The sequence below is a fragment of the Phaseolus vulgaris genome, chromosome 1, assembly GCF_000499845.2.
Source record: "Phaseolus vulgaris cultivar G19833 chromosome 1, P. vulgaris v2.0, whole genome shotgun sequence".
Classification (NCBI taxonomy): Eukaryota; Viridiplantae; Streptophyta; class Magnoliopsida; order Fabales; family Fabaceae; genus Phaseolus; species Phaseolus vulgaris.
The window spans coordinates 48,953,748-48,970,657 of NC_023759.2; the positions used below are offsets into that span (position 1 = coordinate 48,953,748).

General features: G+C 32.8%; 2 protein-coding genes across 3 annotated transcripts; one reads left to right on the top strand and one right to left on the bottom strand.

Moving 5' to 3' along the window:
* Positions 1-283: 283 nt before the first annotated feature.
* LOC137815014 (probable methyltransferase PMT11) lies at positions 284-5,414 on the bottom strand. The gene is made up of 9 exons (XM_068618023.1): positions 4,498-5,414; positions 4,082-4,231; positions 3,698-3,968; positions 3,386-3,496; positions 3,111-3,270; positions 1,963-2,220; positions 1,747-1,869; positions 1,503-1,580; positions 284-865 (listed from the first exon to the last, which is right to left on the bottom strand). The coding sequence occupies exons 1-9, from the start codon at positions 5,122-5,124 to the stop codon at positions 658-660; spliced, it is 1,986 nt and encodes a 661-aa protein (XP_068474124.1). The 5' UTR covers positions 5,125-5,414; the 3' UTR covers positions 284-657.
* Positions 5,415-6,695: 1,281 nt separating this feature from the next.
* Positions 6,696-13,603, top strand: LOC137815015 (BTB/POZ and MATH domain-containing protein 3). Of its 2 annotated transcripts, XM_068618025.1 has the most exons (5): positions 6,793-7,475; positions 8,384-8,729; positions 9,573-9,849; positions 12,841-12,858; positions 13,118-13,603. In XM_068618025.1, exons 1-5 carry the CDS (start codon positions 7,069-7,071, stop codon positions 13,330-13,332), a joined length of 1,263 nt encoding a protein of 420 aa, XP_068474126.1. In that variant the 5' UTR covers positions 6,793-7,068; the 3' UTR covers positions 13,333-13,603. The 2 variants fall into 2 exon arrangements, with proteins under 2 accessions (XP_068474127.1, XP_068474126.1); XM_068618026.1 differs by lacking the exon at positions 12,841-12,858 and having other exon boundaries at positions 6,696-7,475.
* Positions 13,604-16,910: the final 3,307 nt, after the last annotated feature.

Genomic DNA, 16,910 nt, shown 5'->3' on the forward strand with positions numbered 1-16,910 from the left:
GAGGGAGAGAGAGAATAGAAATTAAATAGGAGACAATAGTGTGCAGTTGCTTTTAAATTCAACTTTAAATGTAGTTCATGTGGTAATTTTATTGCATGTAATTAAAACAATACTAAATTAATTTATAGTATTAATTAAGGGACAAAATAATCCAAAAAATGTAGAGACAAACGTGGGTAAAATCATAATAGTTACAGATTGTTGATTTCGATTTCTAAATTTTTTTTTGGTTGATTTGTATCCCCGTTAGCTTGGCTCCAAATGGGACTTTGAACAAATGAGAGATACAAACTGACCAAAAATTGTTATAAAGACCAACACCAAATGTTCTTACAATCATGGGAAAATAAATAAAAAATATTTAAGCCGCGTAGAGCTTTGGAATATACAAATAAATTGAATTTTAAAAATAAGTTAGATGATGCACCTGACCTATCCAGCTTTAGGGATCTCAAGAATAGTAATATTGAAAAATAAACGTTCACCACCTCTTGAGGTTTATAAGTGCATGCACCTGCATCTTCTTGCAGTTCTGAAATGCCTAGTAGTACTTGCACTTGCATCTTCCAGCCTCCAATACTAGTTTTTTCCATGCTCTGTTGATAACTTCCGGTTGCAAGGTCGAAGAAAAAGTCATGCAGTTTACTCTATCTGGCTTCAGGAGCGTAGTAAGTGCTTCTCACCAACCAATACCCTATAACTTGCATGAGGCCCCTCCTCTGTGTCTCGCAACATTACGTGCCAGCCTATTGCCTTTGCAATCTCTTGAAGTTCGTCCATAATTTCAAGAGAATCACGGATGTATACATGTCCACCAGGTCTTAGTATCCGATCCATCTCAAGCATAATGGATGAGACATTGCATCTTATAGAGAGAAGTGCAATTGATAGCAGACACCAAACATGTTTCGTGTTTGCAATAAACAGTTAAGAACTGATAGAGTCATAACACATGCTCTGAATGAGTAATGAAATATTAAAGCAGTTGCAAGTTTGTCCTTAAATTTTGTATCATGTATTTCCTAATCAATGCCTTGATTTGATATTGTAATATATCTGTTCAAAATCAGACTTCAATAAAATCTTAATTATGATCAAATCATAGGTTGTAGGCTTAGTTATTGCTTCTTGATTGCAGCAGATTTGTGTTCCCCTTTGCGACAAACTCTGTCTATATTTCCTCCTTTGTTCTAGTAATGCATGCTATGAATGAACAACTAAATATGAAATGTTTCACCACGCATGAACATTGAGATAGTGTGTATGATTTTTCATGACAGCCTCAAAATTTAGTAACATAAATATATGCTTATTTAAAGTATTAATATAAGGATAAGAAGGATGATAGATTGGATATAAAAAGACAGACCACTTTGCTTGAGAGAGATGAAAGGCTAATGCCCAAACCCTGATGCAATACTCATTTTTCCTTTTTACTGGTACAAATACAATAATATTTGGCAAGAAAAAGATAAAATGCCTATAAGTGGAGAAAATATTACCTTTTCCTCTCAACGGAAAGGAGGTTGGCAGCATGCAGTAAATCATAGGTTCTTGGGTAGGTGTCAAATGCCTCACACCTACATTAAAAATCATGAAAATGTTACTACGTGCTGACAAGTTGACAGTAATTTAGAGGATTTGGACAAAAAGGGAATTGTTGGGTACTTGAAATTAAAAAACGACAGCACAAAATTGAGAACACCTGTAACTGATATTATCTTAAATAAGCATAGTGAAAAATACCAGTCATGCATAACTCCGATCAATCCACGGTCATATATAACTGGAAGAGTGTTTGGACCACTAACAGGAACAACATTCATAACCCAGCTTTCAAAATTCTGCTCAATCAATGCTGCTGCAAATCTGTAAAACGCACAAATATATAGAAGATTTTCATAGGGAAAAAGTCCCAAATGCTAATTTATAACAGGAAAGTAAAAAAGACATAAACAATACCCTCCAAAACCTGCTCGCATGTCCATAATATTTCTTAGTCTGATATTTTTCCAGTGTAAAGCACGAACATAACTTGCTATTATTTCCTTCCAATATCTAGATTCTGCCTTAAATAGCTCTGATCTGGATTCGAAAGCATCTAGCTTTATGCTTTGAAGCCTGTCAGGAGGGGCTTGCAAACGAGCTGGCCATTCAGTGACATTTGCTCCATAGCCGTTCTTAGGCAATTCAGAGATGCATGCTTTTAGATCAACATACCTAGATTAATTAAGTAATTAACCAAATCACCAACAATTAGCCATTAAGTCTTAATAATGATGTATCAAAAGCTATTATGACACTTCACTCAAACTTATTGATATAGCTCGCTCAATGTTTTATTATCCATAAGCAACAAAGGCTCCGAAAGCAGAAAAAGGCATACAGCATTCCAGATAGAAATCCAAAAATAGACACACATAAACAGGGGGAGCACAGCCAATTCTTTTGCTTCCTTACTCTGTAAGTAATTCCAAATTTCAATATAAAATAATATAATATTCACATATTTACAGAAAAATAACCATTTTTTCATTTTATAGACTACCACGTAATATTCTTTTCGTTTTTTTTCTTATATCATATTGTTTATTTATCTTTTCCCAAGGTGGGTTGAGTGGAGGACTGAGTTGTTTCTAACTTGGCATATGCTTCAGTAATCCACCTAAAAATCTTAACTTTTAGAAGAAAGTACAGATTAAAATTAGAAATTGATGACATAAAAGGCTGCTATTAGCTATTGATCGTGGTGAGATAATCATCATTTTTACAGTTCAGTAGTTCCAGTTTAAAATTGAGCTTAAAACTTCATCATATAATATTTATTTAGATGAGCATTGTGTTTAACTTTCCTTTTTTTTATTGAAAACTTGGTTTAATTTTAACATTCATGAAGGAACATGCTATCTGCTACTTTCGACTTCTTTAAGGAATGCAAACCTATATATTAGCAAAATGCACCTATTTTGTACTCTCTGGTTTTATCCTGGAAAGCTCTATCACTTAGAAGAATGATAGTAATAATTTTACACATCACTTTTGGCAATAATCATCTGGATTGATGGAAATGTACAAATCATCAATGTATAAGGAAGGCCTGAACACAATACCAGACGCTGTCTGGGTCATCACTTGGGTCACACAATGGAGGTTTAGTTCCTGCCTCACGGTTTGTGTAGCAACTATTGTCAAACGGTTTCTGCCATACTGCAATGTACCCATCTTTTTTCAAAAAATTCCAACAGAGTCGAGCTGTAAGATTAAGCATCTCTGGAGATAACAAAACCAAATGTTACATTCGCCATAGGTTTATTAGATAGCATTCTTAGTAATAAAGAGTTAGACAAACTCCATTTCTAAAAAGCTTAAGAAAATTTAGCTATACCTTCCCATTGTTCTTCTAACGCTTCTTCGTGCTTATAAACTGGTTGGGCAGCCCAGACAAAGTACCCTCCTGCTCTTATCATCCTATTAACTTCAAGCAGCAGTATCCCATCTTCATCACAAATAAATATAAATTCTAAGCAACATAACACAAATAGTGTCATTTACATATCACTAACAAGAAAAGTGGCAGTTCCAAAATGGATTATTTACTTTCGATAGGTGATTAGCCATTATAGACCTCTCAATATAACATGTCTCCTCATTACTAACAAGAACTGTAGCTTATCATACAAGAAAGAGAAATATATACCATCTCTAGTCCAATTAATTCTACAGCGTGAGCAATGTACCAAGTCAAAAGCTTGACTTGGATATAACAATCTTCTAGTTGCAAATGCTGCTGCCATTGCCGGTACACCACGCTCAAGAGCAAACTGAATCTGATTCTCATGAACATCCTTGGGAGCAACCGACATAGGGACAACATTCCGTGACAGCAAGTATGCACCAAAACTAGCAACGCCGCAACCAACATCAAGAACAACACGTATATGCCGACCAAAGGTAATTTCAGGAATCATCTAAGATAAAAAAAAATCCAATGTCAGATTCCACTAAGATGCAACTACACTTTCCCAAAAAAAAGGTAAGGCGAAACCAAAATCAAAGCATGGAAAAGCAACAAATTAATAACCTTAGAAATATGGTCCAAGTATTCATTTGCCCCATGTATAAACTGAGTGCCACCTCCCGGGAATTTGAACTTATCCTTGTCTCTAGAAATCCAGTTTTGGCCTCCTTTATCCTCAACAAGACGTGTGTGAGGAACATTATAGAACCATACCTAACAAAAAGGTTACACCAAAAACAAAAAGGGTATGTGAAGTTACATTCGTGCTTTTGACACTGTTTTCCTATCAAAATTGAAGCTTAATCTTACTAAGGTGAAATTCTAATTCTGACAAGAGAACAATATAAAAAATGCCTATATAACTGCATCTGAACTTTATCTCTTAAAAAATAAAAGCAAATTTAAAATCCGCCAATTTGAAATCAAAAGCACCGTTTAGCTAAATTGGAAGAGAAAAACCAAAAAGACAACGTTTTGACCTCATCTCGGCTTCTGGGCCATGGAATAGGAGTACGGTACCCAGTGGGAGCAGGAACCAAGCAATTCAACCCTTGACCTTGCTCGGGGCAATGCCGCTCGAACCTCTCCCCTTTATCGGTGGATGGCAGCTTCCGAATCGCGTCCTCGTTATCCAAACAAGGTATATACTCTCTCATCTCGCGCGGGCACAACCCAAACTTCTTCACCAATTCAAAATCAGAAGAAGAGCCTTCCCTCTCAACCTGGGACTCGTTCACCCACTGATCCACCATACCCGGTTCAAAATCCCCCACCTCGAACTCATTGGACATCGTGCCATTCTCGTTCACGATCCCCAGTTGCTCGATCGACGCATCCGGCTGCGGAGGCGGCGGGGCATTTTCCGGCACCGGTTGGGTACTGTTCTGGTCAATAAGGGCAGAGAGGTTAAAGGATTTGGCGTAATTCGGCGACGTGGAAACGACCGGACTCGTGTTCGGATCCGGGTCGGAACGTTGAGTGTTGAAAAACACGAGCTGCTGGTAGCCATCGGACCAGTGTTTGCCGAAGTAGAAGAAGGTGACGGCGATGAAGAAGACGACGGCGATCTTGAGAGAGAGCGGTGTCCGGAGAAAATCGCCAGTCATTGGGATTTCACGATTCAATTCATGGATCAGAAAATAATGGGTTCGTGTCAAAATGTGTCCTTTGGATTCAGTGTTTCACTGAGATGAACAAAATAAGTGCAGTCACTGTGTCTGTGTGTGTTTGCTAATTACACCATTTTTTTTTTTACGAAGAATCTATGATATCAAATGGGACCAATTGCAACGAAGAATCCATTAATCTATGAATCTTTATGATGTTTGGTAACTATAATTGAATGATTTACAATAACTAAGTTAAACAAAAATTGGAAAAAATGATTTAAAAGTGTGTCTATCGAAAAAAAAAAACTTCAATATAATTGTAGAAATAGAGAAAATTTTAAAAATAAATAAATATTAAAAATGATAATAAAGGTTACGTAATAAATAATATTACTACTGAATTACGTAAATGATTTAGAAAATCTAGTAAAACAAAAGAAAAAATAAATAAATAAAAATTTGTGAGAGAAATGTTACTTCAAAGTGATAGGTATATGGAAAAAGATACAAAATATATACATTAAATTATTATATATATATATATATATATTTAATATTAGAATAAAGGTGTGATCTGCCACCGAACATAAGTTAATAGATTAATCTTAAAATTATAAAGCAGGTTTCCCATATTTTATATTTCTCCCACCAATTTTTTTTCTTATTGTTTGTTATCATTCTGAAAGTTCATTAAAAAAATTATCATATTTTTTTTTAAGAGATAACGATTAATGCTTAATATACTTTTAAGAAACTGAGATTAATTTCAAACACTTTTTAGGGAGAATGTTTCCACTGAAATTTTGAAATCCTAACACCCATCGAACACTCCTTCTTAAGATGTTTATAATTTTATAATATGTAGCATTTTATTATATGTGGTTATTTAGGTTTTAAAAAAGTTACAAACCCAGGTAAAATAATTAAATGAGTTATATTGGTAGGGATAAAATTAGTAATGAACTATATATACTAAAAATGGAATTCTCTTTATTAATACTTATAAATTAAAAAAATTATTTCAGATAAAGACTTTTATAATCACATATTTTAAGTTAATCATAAACTTAGAAGGATGTCGTATCCAACTTATTGTGTATCTTAACATTATTATAACATTAATGTACGACATCATATTTAATTTAATAGTTATTTTGTTAAAAAATTTAGTATGTTAAGAAAAAGATATTAGATAATACACTACTATAAAATTATTAAATAAAAAAAAAAAAACACACAGTTAATTATTATATTTATTAAAAAATATTTTAAAATAATTATTGATATTTAAATTAATTCTTATAAATATATATTGTTTTTAAATTAATATCTAATCATTTAAAAAAATTAACTACAAATTATTTGTATTATAAAATTAATAAAAAATCAATTATTTTTAATTTAAATTAATTTTGATTAAAAACACCAGTTTTAAAATTGACATTAGATAGATTTTTTCATATCAAAATATTTTTTTATAAATTTAAACTTGAATCTAATTATTTAAATTTTAGTGAAGATTTATAGTAGATTAAATGAATGTAAAGTGAGTTTTAAGGAAGGGGAGGGGGTGTGAAAAGGAAAGTGGGATAGCGTGTTAGAAGGAGTTAGCGGTGGCTGGCAGTAGTAGAATCATATAAATATGATAACGGGTTTCGTTTCTTTGTGTGTTCTGGAATATTGTTACCTTACTTCTCTCTGTTTCTCTCTCTCTCTCTCTTACCTCATTTAACTATTTTCTTTCTTTCTTTCTTTCTTCTCTAAAACCTCAAACTGCAACACACAACACAGCTTTCGTATTCGTAACGTAACTCATCGTTCCTCTCTCTCGTTCCCTATTTCCGCCATCACTGCACCCAATTCCGTTTCTCATCGCCTCAATTTGGGGAAAATAGGGTTTCGCCCCACTCATCGATGCGCCACCGTAGCTAGGGTTTTGCGATGGCGGAATTGGAGGAGGACCGGATGGGGGATTTCAAGCCCTTCTCGGAGGGCTCTTCGTGCTCACGTTCGATCAGCGAAACGGTGAATGGCTCTCACCAATTCACGATAAAGGGGTACTCTCTCGCAAAGGGGATGGGTGCTGGGAAGTACATCATGAGCGACAGTTTTAGCGTTGGTGGTTACGATTGGGCAATTTACTTCTACCCTGATGGGAAGAACCCCGAGGACAATTCCATGTACGTTTCGGTCTTCATAGCTCTCGCTAGCGACGGAACCGATGTTAGGGCTCTGTTCAAGTTGACGCTGGTGGATCAGAGTGAGAAGGGAAACGATAAGGTCCATAGCCATTTCGATAGGCCTCTTGACGGTGGACCGTACACCTTGAAGTATAGAGGCAGCATGTGGTTGGTATCATCAATTCACTCCCCAATTTTGAACTTGGAATAATGGTTGGCTATGGGGAATGGTCATATATAGAAACTTTGGGGTTTAGGGTTTTTAATTGAGTGATGTTGGCATGTCGAATGATGAGAGTTTAATAACTTTATAACTTGCTTGTTTTATGTGTGTACTTATCACTTTTAATTTTAATTATCGTCAACTTTTTACATTTTAATCTATGGTTATAAAGGCATTTATAGTCTAAAGTGCACTGCTACTACTTTGAAGGAGCCAAATTTCGAGATAGGACAAGATTAATACCTTAATTTGTTTGTGTTCTCAATTTTTGGATCTCGAATCATGTCACTCCATTTGTTTTATGTCATCTTAGTTCCTGAAAGGAGTAAATTGAGGCAGAGTAGTAGTGATTTTACATGAACAAAATGCATGACTATATCAATGGTGCATAGTAATTCCAGGGATTGAGTTACTTACTTTTTACATCTAAATATAGTTTTGTCTGTGATATGATTTTTAAGTTTTTGGACCGTTGGGAGGAAGGTTTTTATCTCTGGTCTTGTTGGTTCCTGCTGTAAACATTTTGATCACATTCTCAGGAGTGGTCCTTACTTGTTGAAGTATAAAGGCAGCTTATGTTACCTTCAATTTGTTCAGCATTCTTTGCCTTTTGTTTTGTTTGTTATTGTAATCAGTTTAGTTGGGGGTTTAAGGGCTTGAATTTTATGCAATCTATACAAGGTGTTTTTGAGTGAGAATATTGTTTGAAAGGAGCAATGCATTTAAAGTTAGTTAACGTAATTTTAGTTACCTATATTTGACTTTCTTAATTATTTTGGTATGGTGGATAGAATGTTACTGTGTATGTTTTTTTATGTCTCCTGCAATTAAAACGTTTCTGTGCTCATTCCAGGGGTTACAAGCGTTTCTTCAGAAGAAATTTACTTGAATCTTCAGAGTATCTAAAAGACGATTGCCTTGTCATGCATTGCACTGTTGGTGTTGTCAAAACTCGTTTTGAGGGATCTAAACAAGGTGTTACTGTGCCACAGTCAGACATGGGCCGAAATTTTAAGGACTTGCTGGACTCAGAGGTTGGTTGCGACATAGTTTTCAAGGTTAAAAGCGAAAGCTTCAAAGCTCATAAGTTAATACTTGCGGCCCGATCTCCTGTGTTTAGAGCACAGTTTTTTGGACTTGTTGGGGATCCTAGCTTAGAGGAAGTAGTGGTAGAGGATATTGAGCCTTTTATCTTCAAGGTAGTTTTCAACTTCAATTAATTCCTATTTGTAATATCTGAAGAGTGAAATACATTTCTGATATATGACCCGCAAACTTCAATTAATTTTTTTGTCGTTAGTTTCAGAGTTTGTTCTATTTGTGTTTGCTTGTATTTGTAAAGTAGTCATATGGAACTTGTTGTATCTTGCCGAAATATTTATTTGTGGTGGAACATAATAAGTTGTTTGATAGACCATGTTTGAGATCGTTGATCGTGTTCTATTAGGAAAAAATGGTTTGCAAAATAAGCTTTGTTTAAGACAATAAGTACAATTTGTAAAGTTTTGGTTTTATGAAAATAATTTATTTTATTGCATCTGAAATTTTTTGTAGTTTAATATTATTTACGAACTGTTTTTTCCCCTTTAGACTCATAATTGTCTTTTTGTCGTGTTAAATGATTTTTTTCGTATCCAAAAAAAAATAATTATCTGAATATCACTTTTTGACGAACTTGAACAAAAATGAATTTTGACTATAATCAATTATAACAATAATTTATTATTGTAATAATCAAAATTTTGCAGTTGTCCCAAACACACCCAAGTTGGTAGAATGTTGTATATGAAAAATAGGCTTAGTTTGCATGAGCAGTTTGTGGAGTAATGAAGCTGTTTATGTCAATTATAATTTCATTCTTTTTTAATACTTCAAGGATTGTGGTTATTTTTTTAATATATCATTATATCCCTCGTGCAGCCATAGTCTTCTTCATATTATATGTTTCTTGTCATTTTCTAACTGAAGTTATTATTCTTTCATATTAGTTTGTTGAGGCAAGTTGATTAAATGAAAATCTTTAATCTGTTTTTTTTTTCCAGGCAATGCTTCTCTTCATTTATTCTGACAAACTTCCAGACATCTATGAAGTTATGGACTCAATGAATGTCTGCTCATATGCCGTCATGGTGCAGCATCTCTTGGCTGCTGCTGATCTCTATAATCTTGACCGGCTCAAACTGCTTTGTGAATCAAAATTGTGTGAAGAAATCAATACTGACAATGTAGCCACGACACTTGCCCTGGCAGAGCAACACAACTGTCCACAGCTTAAGGCAATCTGTTTAAAATTTATTGCCAATCCAGCAAATTTGGGAGGTATGCATCATTTTAGAATATCAATGTTAAAATACATGGTTTTTTCAACTTAAGATTCTTTTTGGCAATTAGCATAATATGGATTAAATTCTTGATGTTTATTGACACTTTTCAAATTAATTACATTTTACTGTATCTTTGTGAATTGAAGTACATAAGGAAAGATGTTTGAATATGCTATGTGGTCAAATATCATTATGAGCAATGTGTTAGAACTTTATTTGATATCGATGTGTCTATGTTCTGTTTGTGTTTCTTTTCTTGGTTTCAAGATACTATTTGATGGAAACAATCATTGTGCTATTTTTCTTTTTAATTTTTTTCTATGCGTTTCTTCTAATTGGATAACAAGAATAGTTACAAGAAAATTAAACACATACACTTAAATATATGGAACTTGCATTGAACTTTGAAGTGTTTGGCATCATCGACATCTTTTTGAGGCTTCTGGTTTGTCCATGTTAATCTCAGGAGTAAGTACACCAAAGTATGTATTTGTTACTGGAAACAGTCTGGGGTTGAGAATAACATGCAACTCTGCAATTTGGAAGAGCAGAGTAGAGCCCCTGTAGGGGACAGTTTAGTGTTGCAGCTGTAGTGGCCGAAATAGACTGTGTGGCTGGAATAATGCTACTTCATTCTTTCTTTTTCTTTCTGAAAATGTGTCGCCTGTCCCCTCACTTGCTACTTCTCTCTCTCCCATCTCTTAAAAGGCATCTCTTCTGGGCATCTCTGGTGGTGTGTTTATATTCTGTGGTTGCTGCGAGAAATTCACTAGGGTTTTTTTCTTTCTAAAGTCAGAGGGGATGTTGGGCCTGACTCCAAATTGGGCCTTTCTATCCAAACAGTCCTATAATTGGGGAAAGGGTTCTTTTGCTGTTTTTTTAATTATATGCTTTTGTTAACATTACTCTGTAATGTTTAAGATTATTTAAAGAAATATAGAAAACCATTAATATGTAATTATGGATTATAGAATAGAGATAAATATGCAACTTATGATAACATATATATATATATATATATATATACATCAGGGTTGAGAATAGTGCATTATAGCACTGTTTGTTATTAAACCTAGACTGACCGGTCTGACCAGTTGAATCTTAACCGGACATAACTGGTCTGGTCCTCTATTTAGATTGTATGTACACTTAACCTGCCCGTAATGATGTCATCAACCTGGTCTATAAACCAGGGTTGAACTAGGATTCCAGGTCTTCTTGATGACTTTTACTATGGATGTGTATGATCTCCAACAGTTTTTGTGGATTAAATGTGGTTAATGAGGCTCCAACCATGGTCCTGGAGGGGATTTAGATTTAATAACACCACTGTACCATGACATCTCATTTGTTAACTTCTTTACTGTTTTTTTAATCATATATTAAGATATAAAATATATATTGAATAATATATACTGGTTCATGGTGTTCAACTACTGATCCACCGGAGAAGTCAAGTCCCTCCAATCCAGTGCCTTGTCCAGATCAATGACCAGACCGGTTTTGATAATATTGAGTGTTGTGGTGGAGAAGGGGCCGGACACGGGCCTCCTCAGAAAAGTTTAGAAACAGTGGTACACTACACATACTGCTCGAATACTTACAATTCAGACCCACTGAGTCTCATCTTCTTGTTGTACTTTCTCATGTTTCCATGGTCTATTTAGTCAGGAAAAAATAAAATAGAAAGATATAGGGGGTTTTGATAGATACTTTTTATCTGGTATATTTTTAAAGTGGTATTTTGTTGTAATCTCGTTTTAGTAGTTTTATTATCTCGCACATACTTGCTATTCCAGAAACTATTGCAATTGAGCTTCTTGGGATAATAACGAAGGGAAATAAGGATGCTGGTTAGTTATAGGGGAATCACTGAAGCATTGAGAACTTTGCCACGATTTAGTAAGGAATATGATATTTTATCTCTATGGAAACAGCTTCCTTGCATTTGCAAGGGTAAGGCTGCTTGTAGTGACCCTCATTAGTTTTTATTTTTAAAAACTGTATTTTTTTTTATAGTAGACATCATTGACATTTGGATGTGGCTTGTCTTACTTAGAGGGAATATTTTTTAGTGGGTTGTGGGTTATGGTTTGTGCAGTGTCCTTCTAATAATGACGCAAGAGGTTTGTTGCTTTGTTTTGTAGTATATTGCGAATTCCTTCTTTCCCTATTGGTAATATATACAATGACATTAAAGAATATTTATGACTTATCCTATTCCTTATTTTCTGTAAGCTTAGTTTTAAATTTTATTTTTATTTCTGTTAATATTTTTAGAAGATTTCTTTCTACGTGCTCCGTGGTTATAAATGGAAATATATGAATGTAAGGGAACAGTAAAAGTAAACCTATGTAGTTACATTACAAAAGAGGATATGATCTTGTGTGTGTCTGTCCTCACCCATATGTGCATGCACATGAAATACAACATTTATAGCAGTACCGTTCATGAAACGTTTCATCCCTTTAAATTCTAAAAGAAATTTCCTTAGCCTTTGATTCTCTCTTGTACTCTGTGGTTTCTGTAAGTAACTGTTTATTTGTTACCCTATTATTTTTGCACCTTTGTTTACATTTAATTTGAATCTGTAACCCCCCTCCCTTATCTGTCTGTCTACTCACACATGGATAATATTTTTTGTACCCTGTCACTTTTTAAAAGAATTGTAATTTTTGTTTTATAATTTAAATTTAATTTGACTTAGAAATTGTTTATTCTATGTTGTTAGGTGTGTTTTTTTTTTTTTACCTTGTACCTTGTGACTAATCAAATGTCCTTACATTTTTTTCTTCTTTACTATCTGTTAATTGATGTTAGGATAAAAGGAAATGGTGGTGTGTCCATTATCCAGATTTTGTAATTTTGTGTATTGACTAGATTTTAAATACTTGGTTTGTGAAATGAATTGCCATAGTGTGATTCAATTTGTTGTACTTATGAAAATATTCCACCACCCCTGAGCTTTTCATTTTTCGTTTCCAGATGGAGCATTTTCAGAAGGTAATTCCAAATTCTAATGCATAAATCAAGTTTTTTGTACAAATTGGTGGATTTTGAAAATCTGTTAGCTCTGAATTTCCAGTGCTTAATTATTCATTGATGGGGCAATTTTGAGTTTTCACTAAAATTTTGAACACCTAGTCGCTGGCTCACTTTATACTCTTCTTGACTTTATTTCCTTACTGTTAATGGCTTCTAGATCCCCTTGAAATTTCAACCTTTGAACACTCAGTGATGTATATGGTTACACCTTGTGCAGCTGTAATGCAGTCGGAAGCTTTTGTGCATTTGAAAGAGAGCTGCCCCGCAATGTTGTTGGAGCTGCTGGAGACATTTGCCTCAGTGGACGATAACTCAAGCCTGACATTGAGCAGAAAGAGAAGTGGCAGTAGCATATATGCTCAAGATTTGGCAGACGGGGCAGCTACTGAATCAGTTAATCCAAATGGCAGGCGAGTAAGGAGGCGAACATAAGCATAGTTTACAATCTGAATCTGCAAACCATTAAAGTGTGATATAGATAACCCTAGTCATGAAACTCCCTGTCAATATAAGTGATTCACCATTTTCAATTCAACTGATCCCTGAGATTTTATATGTCAAGTTTTCTGGCCTTCACTCCTTGTCTCATGGGGCTGTTTTCGACAACATTTTCTGTGGTAGTTTGACATTAGAACAGTTCTAATGTAGGGTATATCGTGCTTGATGACTTTAATAAAAAGTAAATAGCTGATATATTTGTTTATGCCTTGGAAGAAAACATTTCCTTTATAAGCGGAAGAATAGATGAATGACAAAAGTTGTTTCTCTTGGAATGCCAGGATTTGGAGTGAAGGTTCCGTTCCAGACTTGAATCACCGGGTTTATGTTTATGTCTGCTCGGTCTATGATTCAATCTGGTAGGTCTTTCATGCCATCATTCACATCCTCTTCTCACAAACAATCAAAAATAATTATAAAATGATACACGAAACCAATGTGATTAGACTTTTCTATTTAATTATTAATCATAGTAATTTTAAACTACAACTATTCCTTGGTCCCTCCCTGCACCACTAGCATTGCCTTCAGTAATTAACGCAATTTGCACCTAACATTTATCAGTAAAGTGCATGCATTCTGCACTCCCATTGTTTGAAAGTGCATGGTGAAAAGACAAAAGTGTCCTTGTTTCAGACAATAATATACTAATAATTCAAACGAATAATATGCGGGGGAATGAGATGTCAGTTTCACTATCTATCCTTATATTTTAAGTAAAATCATTTTTATATCTATACATTCCATCTCATCTCCGTTGAGAACAGGTATGCCTGTTTCAAATATTAATTTTGAACTTAATTTTTCTTAAAACAAAAAAATTACAATAAAAAAATATAATATTATTAAGTTTTCAACGTCAAAAAATACATTTTTTTTCTCCAATATCAAAATAAAATAAAATTATAATAATTTAAACATTAAATAAGAGTATAAAAATAACAATTAAGTAATCAAATAATTAATACCATCAAATATATAACCGAGTAACAAGTTAAGAAACTAAGAACAAAGAAAAAATAATATAATTTTTTTAGATTACTTAATAAATTCAAAATATTTTAATAATTTAAAACAATTTTTTTAGATTACTTAATAAATTCAAAATATTTTAATAATTTAAAACATTGACGGAGATAGAGATAAGTATTGTGACATATATGAGTCAGCGACGGAAATGAAGTAAATGTGCAAATACTTATCATATTTTTATATTTAATTTAAAAAAATCAATTATTATTCATATTCATAGTTATGTTTAAAAAAAAATCTGTCAGGACAAATTCAAATAATATCCATAAAAGCGATTTTATTTGTTATTCGTAATTATATTATTTGATTTTAGTTGGTGTACCCTCTAACAATTATATTTACGTCTAAGAACTACGATTTGATAATATATTTTTTTATAGGAAAAGTAGGTAAGTGTAGTTTTTTCTTTAAATAGTAACTAAAAATAATTTGTTGACTAAATTTATATTTACATAAATAAATCAATATAGGACATTGATAATTTAAAAATACATAAGAAATAAAAATTACAATTGATCCATTTACTGAATTTAAATTTCGATCTAATCAAATAAATGAGTTTAGTATTTTAAATTTTTTTATCTGTTTTTTTCTAATTTGATTGGACTGGATATACTCATGACATTCCAAGTTTTTTACATCAAAACTATTAAATTAGAAAATACTAAGAGATATTAAACAAATGCTTCTATTTAATATTTTATTTATGAAAATATTGAATTACTCATTATTGGGTAACATGCTTTGTCATTTTCACATTGTCACACTATACACTAAAAACCTGTGTGAAAGTGAAGTTAAATAATGTCTCTCTATCAATTGGCTACTTTATAATAAAAGTTAAATATATGACCTTCACAAGTCAACACACAACCGAATCTTATTTTTTTAATAAAACCTACCGTGGACCAAATTTAATTTAATGCATTGTTTTTTTCTACACATTTAAAGCAATATATAATGATTTCACATTAAAGGGGAAAATCATATTAATTTTTGTTTTTAGTACAATAATAATAATAAAATTAATCTTTATATAACAATTATAATAATGATCTCACAAAAAAATTTCTTTCTCATTTATCTCTATTGTTCCTAGTACATGAGGATGACCCTTTGTTTATATGTAAAAAAGTAATTCAAAAAACATTTAAAATAAAGTTTTAAAAAGAAAAACAAACAAATATAAATACATAAAATGTATCATAGTCAAAATTATATGTCAATGACACGAAAAGAAAGTTATATCGTCCTCATCAATGAGATCAATGAGTTTATTTGGCTCATGAACTTTATAACTTCTTTGTTAATAAGGTGACTATACAAGTTCATATATTTTTCCCTACATTTTTTCATCCTAAAATATTTTATAAAGATATAAAATTTTGTAGAACTTTTTATAAACTTCTAAAATATTTTCTATTAATTTTTCTAAAATTTACAAATCAATTTATACTTATTGTTTTCTTCTTCAAATTCTTTTGGCCATTATTTTTTAAACAAAATTTGATCAAATCTCATTCATCTCAAGTGTTATTTAATACATGAAGGGTGACCCATTTTTTAGTTGAAAAATTATTTTAGAAATATATAAATAAGAGTTTAAGAAAATCTAAACAAACAAATACAATTATATGGCCTCTTTCATTACTCAAATCCTATGACAGTTATGTAACGAAAAAGTTACGATTAATAATTGATTAAGTTTATGAACTTTCATAACTTTTAAGTACAAACAAATTGTGGAAGGTGATGTTGAATAAAAGAAACAATACTTTTTTTTTCTCGTATAATCACTAAATTGCCTATAAAGAAAACATAATACAATAACATAATAATGATTTAACTTTAAAACTTGGATTATGTCCAATTTTTCTTTAAGAATTTTTTAAAGAATTTCATTAATCAATCACTAACTATAAAGAATTTCATTAATCAATCACTAACTATAAAGAATTCCATTAATCAATCACTAATTATAAGTAAATCAATCAGGTAGTTAATAAATATTTTTAGAATTAAAAATTTATGTTCAGCACGTTCATATTTACAGTGATATCATGAAAAGATAACACCTCCTCCTCACCACACGATCAACACACTCACCACTCCAATGATTGTCAACACAAACATCCAACGCTTCTAGCTGCTCCTCATTTCACGCCTTCTGTAACATTTGTCCGTGACTCTATATAGCTGGATGGACGGTTCAGAATCACTTGCCCATCACGTTATCCTTGGCCCACCCACACTCAATTATCGCCTTTTATCCCAACCTCGGAACCCAATCGTACGATGGCTTCACAGCCACACGATCATGGCCCATCATTCAACTGGGCTCAATAATCTGTTAATGGGCACGATGTTTTGTAGTAGAGGTGGCTCGATAACACCCACGTGTCGAAATTTTTCGAAGGTGTGAGATGTGTTAGTGCCACAAAAAATTGAGTGGCAAAGATGTGAATGATGATTAGGGCAAC

Excerpts from the sequence above, each read along its gene's own strand:
- LOC137815014 (XM_068618023.1), bottom strand. The coding sequence starts at position 5,124 with ATGACTGGCGATTTTCTCCGGACACCGCTCTCTCTCAAGATCGCCGTC. Across the intron at positions 3,969-4,081 it reads ACTTGGACCATATTTCTAAG|ATGATTCCTGAAATTACCTT; the intron begins GTTATTAATTTG and ends TTTTTATCTTAG. Across the intron at positions 3,271-3,385 it reads GTTAGAAGAACAATGGGAAG|AGATGCTTAATCTTACAGCT; the intron begins GTATAGCTAAAT and ends TGTTATCTCCAG.
- LOC137815015 (XM_068618025.1), top strand. The coding sequence starts at position 7,069 with ATGGCGGAATTGGAGGAGGACCGGATGGGGGATTTCAAGCCCTTCTCG. Across the intron at positions 7,476-8,383 it reads AAGTATAGAGGCAGCATGTG|GGGTTACAAGCGTTTCTTCA; the intron begins GTTGGTATCATC and ends TGCTCATTCCAG. Across the intron at positions 8,730-9,572 it reads TTGAGCCTTTTATCTTCAAG|GCAATGCTTCTCTTCATTTA; the intron begins GTAGTTTTCAAC and ends TTTTTTTTCCAG.